This window comes from Danaus plexippus, chromosome 27 (genome assembly GCF_018135715.1).
Source record: "Danaus plexippus chromosome 27, MEX_DaPlex, whole genome shotgun sequence".
Taxonomy (NCBI): Eukaryota; Metazoa; Arthropoda; class Insecta; order Lepidoptera; family Nymphalidae; genus Danaus; species Danaus plexippus.
Genome location: NC_083555.1, coordinates 3151356 through 3160121, shown reverse-complemented (window position 1 = coordinate 3160121; position 8766 = coordinate 3151356). Strand labels below are relative to the sequence as shown.

The window sequence follows — 8766 nt, the reverse complement described above, 5'->3', positions numbered from 1 at the left end:
GACGGGTTGGCGATTTCAATCTTATAATTTGAAATTATAAGTCACTGTCTGCCAGTGGTGTCTAAATACTTTTAGAAAGTACATATGACTCGGAAAAGATCACATTGGTTACTTGCCAGGTTTCGAACCAGCGCCCTCACGTATGCGAGGCGGGCCTTTAACCTCCAGGCCACCACCTTATACTTATTATTATTGATTATAGTTAATTATAATTCTGAATCATTGTAATTTTGTAATGTCAATATTTAAGTATCGAGTTGTATCTGAAAACTATAAATACTGGCTTCAGCCATTTTGTAGGACATTTAAATTAAACTAATATATTTCGGATATACTACGCGGATTTTATTATTTTAAAAACTACATAATCCCGACGTTTCGGTTACTTTTCAGCAACCGTGATCACGGGCAGACGATATGTGAATGTCTGTCTGAATGTACGGTGACACCGTAAGCGCATTCTGCCGGCATCCAGAGCGGTACGCCAGAAAAGTACGCGTAGTATATCCGAAATTTATTAGTTTCATTTAAATGAATAAAACTCGCGAAAGTCTTAGATCTCATTATGTAGGACATTACTGGAAGTAACGCTGAACATTACAAATCAAGACTGAAACTTAACTGTACCTCGAACACTTTCAATATGTGATAACTGAACATAGGCACAATTGGACTATTTTGTATCTTGTCTTTATATTTTTTAATTAAACAAAAAAAATCATCACTAGTGGGTTAGAAATAAGTGTTAAGTATAAATCATTTGAATATTTTTTACGATTCCTAGCAATAATTATATTATACTTTTCTTTCTTTTACCGATTATACAAGGTTTTACGATTCATATTTGGCTTCAGCAAACATCACTTCATTACTGAAATTCAAAAGCCCGAGTATTTTAAGTATTATTTGATGTACCAACATTCATATCATGTTAAGGAAAAATGCAATTATTATAGTTTGTCCGGATACAACCACTTTAATGAGTAACTATCGCATTAGGAACAATAATTTACTATCCGGGGTAATTTTTATGAAAATATTCCTCTCTTTCTAACCTAACCTAACCTAACATTCTTGTGGTCTTTAAAAAATTCAAATAATACCGTATTATCTATTTATTTTTATCTTTAATTCGACCTTTTTTATTGAATATTAATTTTATATAAGTTTCACATAATTATGTGACATAAAATCTATATATTGACAGTTAAATGTAAATTTACTTATGAAAAGAGAGAAAATCGTAAGGAATCTTTTTATTTTCGTTCTCAATGATCATATAAGATACAGAGCAGATATTACAGAGTCTATTTCTGATATCTACATATATCAACGAACAATACAAAAATAATAAAAATAAATCTTACACAATGTGTAAAATTTTTATCGAATATAAATCATTTCGAGTGAGATTGTCAAAAATATCTACGTTATACATTTAAAGAATAAGGCTTCCTCATTCTATTCAATTCAGACAAATTGATTGTTGAAATTTTTCTAAGACTTTCTTTACAATTTATTGTGACATAATTATTTTTAATGTCATTTTTATTACACAATAGTGCGTGGGTCGTCGGTGAAAATGAGATTTAAAAAAAAATTACGTCATCTATATTTTTGTTAAGTTCATAAAATTATCGCAGATGGAATTGGATATTGCAATGCTGTTCGTGAATGTATTAATAAAAAATAAAAACTATTAATAAAAAAAGACATTGTTTTTTTTATACACGATCACATTCATAGCAATAAAATTAAAAAGTACCTTGGCTCGGATAAACTACATCGAATATATAAAAAAAAAATATATTTTTAATCTATATCTTTTGATTAAGATTTTTAAGTGCAAAAATTAATATAAGATAAATTAAATATTCCGAGGGAAACGGATTTAGTGTAATTAAAATTATACAGTAAAAAGTTACTAGCTTGATGTTTATAAATTTCAGTATTTGCATCGTTTTTTTCCGAAATATCTTTCAAGAAATCTACATAAGAACGATTTTAAATAAACTCTGACAAACAAAAAATAAATATTTGCAGTTTTATGCTTTAAATGTAAAGATAATATGGATTAGAACGGAGAGCTACGAACGGTAATTAATTATGCCATTATTAAAGACATGGCCAGCATTATCGCTGATTATCTGATAGATTAATTTGCCTCCGTCCTGACTGTTATTAACATCGTGATGGATTATATAATTAGCTTACTACTATATATACTGAAAACTTAACTTCACTACGGATGAATCTATTGAACGAAATGGCCTTACTTCATTGAGCTGTACTCCACAGTCTACATAACATTAATACGTTACTTCGTATTAATGAACATATTTTAATTTTATCAAATGTTGCCAATTTTTTTTATATTAACAAGCAATTTTATTACCATTATTCGGTAATTATTATGCCTATTGTCATTTCAATTCGTATCCTCCAATTCGTAAACTCTAAACGACTGTTTTATGTGTATTGTCTCTCGTGGGCAAGACATTCAAATTTTAAATTTAAAAAAAATACGCTGACGTCGAGATTCGAGAGCAAAGTCAACATATGTTATTTCCCATGTAGTTATATATATATATATATATATATATATATATATGTATCAAAAAAAATATTAACTAAATAAATAACGAACTAGTTTAATGTGTCTTAGTATACTATATAAAAAATACTTAGTGGACGATAAAGACATTGTGAAGTTACTCTCAGTTATATTTATAAATTAAAAATGTCATTCAACATATTATTATACCGAAAAAAACAACATAACGAAAATATTAAGTGGTTAGAATATATGATAGCCAAAAATAACGAACTTGGAACAACCGTAGTCCACAGCAACACGATTCAATAATTATAGTTAATTAATTAGTATACAGTTATATCGGAAGAAGACCCTAAGGTACTGGAGACCATGGTATAAAACCTAGTAGACGTAAGTAAGGAGGTAGGTCTTGATAAACACAAGCAAAACCAAAATGATGACAAACTCAGTACCTACAGATATAACCATCAATGGACAAAAAATTGAATATGTAGAAGAACGTCTATCTTGGACAGTTAATATCTCCAAGTGGTCAAATGTCAAAGGAAATAGACAAGAGAATTGCGATTGGGTGGAAAATATGTGGGCTTTGAAAGAAATCATGGAAAGCAAGGAATTGAGAGTGGAGATCAAGAAAAAAGGTTTGGATATCTGTATTCTGCCTTGCATCACATATGGCTGTGAAACATGGGCCCTGACCAAACAACATAGGGACAAACTGGAGAAATATCAAAGAATCACGGAAAGGAGTGTGTTGGGTATAAAATTAAATGATAAAGAAAGAAGTGCAAATATAAGGCGTAAAACGAAACTAACGGACATACTCTTAGGAAATGATCAACTTAAATGGAGATGGACTGGACATATGCTCGCTGCAAAATAGAAAACTGGAGCAAACAGGTAACAGTTTGCGTTTGGTACCCAAGAGATGGAGTTAGGAGTAGAAGTCGCAAAGTAAGAAGATGGGAAGGTGAAATAAAATTGACCCTAAGACCCTTTTGGATCAGAGTAGCAACAGATAGGCAGCAGTGCAAAGAACTGGAGGAGGCCTTTGCCGTAAGGCACAACGAAATAAGACACATTATTTAGTAGAAAAATATATTTACTTTCAACGTAATTTCTGTGCAAACTTTTGTAAATTGTAAGTTTTCAGAAATAAAGGGCTTTTATTTATGTATTATTATTAATTAGTATACAATTATAATATAATTGAAGCGAAATTTAAAATAACGAGTTATCGAAGTATGTATATTTAGTTTTGATAATATATTTTGTAATTAAAAGTATTTTTGGGTACGCTGTCGAGGAAATCTCGGAGTACTGAAAAGTTACATGTCATATTTTGTACTTATCATGCTTAGCACTGCCCAACTTTTAGAGATAGACTAGCTAGAGAGAGATAGAGATAGATCACGATCATAATATTATTTATACAATATGGAATAACTTTTTGAAAATTTTTTCCTTAGATCACGTGACAATGTAAAATAAACAGAATTATGTATGTATATGCATTTTTTTTCCAGATCTTATTTGTTAACCAATAATCGTGTTATATGGTAAATAAATTGAAAGTAAATAGTTAATAATTTTGTTTGCCTTGTAGTATTCACCGTGCCAAATTAGAAGCCTGAGATTACGATGAATTTGTTACAAAAATTTAATATAAGTCCCATCAATTGAGCAATTTCCGGGTAACTCCTGGAAATCTTAACCACTGTTGAAGGTATATACGAAAACATTGATTCATTTAGATTGTATATTTATCAATAAATAATTGTCATTTGGCAAGAATCTTAGATATCATTACAAGTAGGAACAGATTCTTTCATAATATAAAAATCAAGGGTGATAGTTTTGAGTAGGTATACCTCACAACGAGACCAACCAATTCCCGCTTAACAAACAAACCATCAACTGTTACACAGTTTCGTTATGTAGAAATAATAGAACCGCTCGGAATTCACTGTGAAATGCCACCAGACATAACTTATTTAATCTGTGTTACTAACGAAGTAAATGGAATGACGAAAGTTTTAGCGTTTTCAATAACGATAAGAAAACAAACCCTTGCATATATCGAAATAATAATAAAATCGATTTTTAATCACATTTATATAAATATTGTATAAAAAAATATACATTGAAATGTTTCTTCAATAATGTATTCTTAGAAACAAGATATGAATTGACTTTAAAAAAAAAATATTCAATAAAATTTCACTTTTAATTTATTAAATTTACAAAAACTAAAAACAATTTTATATTAATAACTTTCAACTATCTTCATTTAAACTAATCGTAAAATGAAATCCGAATATAACACAAACGAAATATTTAAAACACACTTCGAAAATATACTAACGACTAATCTATCACACATACGCGCGTTACGAACGAAAAAGAGTCGTGATGTCGTCTGACAACTGCTTATATGTCGTCAGTCTCAACTACCCTCTCGTATACCTACATTATATATTCTGAAGGTATCTGTTGAATAATTTAACAAAATAACTTGACTATTATTAAAATCACTTTATAATAATTTAAAACGTTATTTATAAAATAAAACTTACATTTTATATAATGTAATTAGTTCTTGTGTTTTTTACAAAATTTATAGAACGACGAAGGAAAACATCGTGAGGAAAACTGGTCTTATAATTTCAAATTATAAGATTGAAATCACCAACCCGTCTTGAGCAAGCGTGGTGATTAATACTCTAACCTTCTCTATGTGAGAAGAGGCCTGTGCTCAGCAGTGAGCTCCGATAGCCTGATGATGATAGAACGACAAAACATATTAATTTTAATGCAACTATTGAAGAAGATGGAATATGAATGGCTATTGAGAGAATTGCTATACAAAGTAACAAAGTGTTTTCCAAGAGAATGTCTTGTAAGCCAAAAAATAAATATATAAAAAATTTGTATCACAGATATTTGAGATATTATGTTAAGATATCGTCAATAAAATGTCAGAATAAAAAGTATTGAAAGAATCTCTAAATTCTAAAACTATTAAAAAGAAAACTTTAAATTAAAGTTATTTTTTCTGATCGGATAGCATTATCCATAAATATTTCGTAAGTACCTAATCATCTAGTATTATAAAAAAATATGTATGTATATATAAATTACGTTATTATTTCAATTAAATAATAGTAATTAATATTGTTTACGGCCGACATATACGAGAAAAGAATTAATTAAGATTTTTATTTAAAAAATGAATTTTATTTTCATTCTGACGTAATATTAATAATATATATGTACCAATATATTGCACGTGATTCTAGTGGTGTCATCTAGTATTAAGTAGACTGTTTGCTATTAAAGTATTAAGTTCTTCCAAGTATTTTTAACTCTTAAGTTTTCCGACAGATGGCGTTTATCATAAAATGTCATCATAGTATAAAATTGTTTGGTAGTAGTAATTCGGTAGTACTACTAAATAATTGTTAAGTATGTAGTCGCGGTGAACGACCTCAGCAGTATCAAAGTTCTTAAATTCTAGTCGCGATCTTCTTCATTCACAAATCCCTCCTTACATAGTTCAGTATAATATTCACACATGTAATTTTTTCACGAAATCTATCAAGAAACGCCTATAAATAAAAGAGAAAGAGAGAGAGAGTGGAAAACTATGTCACATAATTAACAAATAAAGAAAATCGTTTTGACAAAGTCGGAACGAGAGTTATAAACATGCCATTTGGTCGTTATAAGTAGTTTATAGTTTTGAATTTTAAAAATACAGAGCCGGTGGGATGTGACCGTGCTATAAACTATTTGTTTATAAATCAACTATCAAATGTGTCATTGGAACAGAGTATTCGGTAAGTCGTTAAATAGAATCATTTGATTTCTCAGATTTTACAAATTACATCGTTCAATATCGAAAATCTTGGGCACTGGTGCTAAAACAATTTCTAAATATAAAAAAAAAATACATTAAATATTTTTGAAAACAAATGAATATGTTGGTCTGGGCCTCCAGACCAGACATATTTGTGTATTCGCAAATTTGAAAGCGCGTTGTGATGATAGAGCTTACGGTTCCTTGGGAAACCAACATCCCCAAAGACCATACCATCACGGTCAACAAGTATTACGAGCTCACTCGAAATAGGTTCGTCGTAGATTTATACGCGGTAGAAGTGGGAGCGCGAGGTATAACGGCTAAATCTCTCTAGAACCTACTAAAAGACTTGGGCCTGTCCAGAACTCACATCAATTCTTTCTTGGAACGTACTTCGAAGGCAGCCCAAGTAGGTTCTTTTCAAATTTGGTGAGGTAGGGAGAGGAGCTTGGACGGTGGAGGTGAGCGTATAACGCGCAATAGATAGTGGCCCCTTAAACCTACACCTGGGTCGCAAGTCCCAGGCACTGTTGAAGCTCCTCTCCCTGCAACGCGATGGACCCGGCACCCGCACGGTGAATCCATGGAATGCTGAGAGGTTTCGTCTTCACATGTTTATTATTGGAATTATAAGTTTTCAAGTATTCTACCTGAATTAATTAAAATATTGTTTTGTTTTCTAACAAAATTATTAAAAAAATAAAGTTGCCTTATAAAGCCAGTACTTTTAACTAGAACACACTCATTATTATCTTAAATCAAAACACCTTAGATAAGTTAAATTCAATTTACACAGGCACAAGTCGCGTCGACAAAATACTTTCCCGCGTAAAAGTGAGCAAACCAGATGTTATCGCTTTAACGTCACTTCGGGTGCGTTCGGAAATTTTAAGGTTCGGTTCAAATTAAATGTGTGTTCCCTTAATATATATATTAATATTTTTACATTCGAAACCCACCTCTAGATATCGATCTTAAATATAAATGAAACAAAAGACATTACTTTCATAAGTCATATAAATATTTGTGAATAGAGTGCCACAATAGTTTTTCTATGAACATAGTGATTAGAATTAATGTACAACTATTCACCTTTTTCTTTAAAAAAAAAATGACTCTCACCAGGAAGCCCTTTGTATTAAAATCTCATTTTAGATTTCTAATCTTTAAAGAATTATGTTGGGTAGTAACACATCTCAATAGTATGATAGCGAAAAACATCTGATCTTTATAAACAAGAATAAAAAAAATTCACTACTGCTAAAATATTTTTATTTCAAACTAAAGTATCTTCCGATCGTATGTATTCACCGATGTCGGCCTGGTGGAACGCGATTGTTGCTAAGGGATCTGCGTGTCTACATTCTGTGGTCGATCGAGCTGCGACTCCAAAACCTATTGGTATATCTGACATTGTATTGATAACAACTCCTTGGTGTTTAGGTGTGTTTTCCGTTATTCTGCCGAGTCCTGGAATTGATATATAAACTTTTTATGACAAACTTCATATATATAAAATTATATTCGTTTATTTATTGATTTATTTAGTACACTAAGGATTAGATATACAGGAGTGAATATATTGAGTTCGGTTGTGTTTGTATAATTGAAAATTATTACATACCACTTTTAATAACATGATGTCCGTACAAAAACTGCTGTTCTGCCGATGGTTTAACCCATATCTTGTATGTAGCATATGGCGCTATGTATGTCAATGCCGTTATATGCAACCGGAACTTATTTGTTTTAGTGAATTTACCAAAACATGTACCAGCGGATATCAGATGTTCAGGTTTCACAGTTTGTGCTAGTTGTAACAATTTCTCAGATATATAATACACCCTGTCTTTCTTTTCTCTGAAGCAGTATGTGCCGTCCGGTCGGTCTATTAGAAGCTTAACGTTTACTCCGATACTGGAATGAAAGAATGCGAATTGGATCGAAAAGTTTTGTTACGTGCTGTTTAGTAAATAAGGGTAATGGAATTATTGCTGCTGGATTCAAGTGTTCACAAAATGAAAGCTCTACAGCTTTGTGAAGTCTTTTTATTTTAAAGACAGCAACAACGTTTATAATTTTACCGTTAACACTGTTAATGTTTATAAATTTAATACTAATATATCACTAGTACAAACTAACTCATATCCATTTTACTTACTATTTTGTCAATTTTTCGAACAGTTTCTTCGTGCGGTCCTCTGATAATACCTTCATTTTAATTGTTTCCTTAAGTCAATATATATTTTAACTTTTCTCTCCATAAACACGTGTTATTCAATGCATGTATTTGACATATGTCAAAAACCAAAACAATGTATCTGTTTGACATTAAATAAAATCATAG

General features: G+C 30.7%; 1 protein-coding gene across 1 annotated transcript; it reads right to left on the bottom strand.

The window, feature by feature from the left end:
* Positions 1–7674: 7674 nt before the first annotated feature.
* Positions 7675–8742, bottom strand: LOC116775494 (60S ribosome subunit biogenesis protein NIP7 homolog). Its single transcript, XM_032668374.2, has 3 exons — positions 8581–8742; positions 8044–8336; positions 7675–7889 (listed from the first exon to the last, which is right to left on the bottom strand). The coding sequence occupies exons 1-3, from the start codon at positions 8634–8636 to the stop codon at positions 7696–7698; spliced, it is 543 nt and encodes a 180-aa protein (XP_032524265.1). The 5' UTR covers positions 8637–8742; the 3' UTR covers positions 7675–7695.
* Positions 8743–8766: the final 24 nt, after the last annotated feature.

Excerpts from the sequence above, each read along its gene's own strand:
- LOC116775494 (XM_032668374.2), bottom strand. The coding sequence starts at position 8,636 with ATGAAGGTATTATCAGAGGACCGCACGAAGAAACTGTTCGAAAAATTG. Across the intron at positions 8,337-8,580 it reads TTCGAAAAATTGACAAAATA|TATCGGAGTAAACGTTAAGC; the intron begins GTAAGTAAAATG and ends CTTTCATTCCAG. Across the intron at positions 7,890-8,043 it reads ACATCATGTTATTAAAAGTG|GACTCGGCAGAATAACGGAA; the intron begins GTATGTAATAAT and ends TATCAATTCCAG.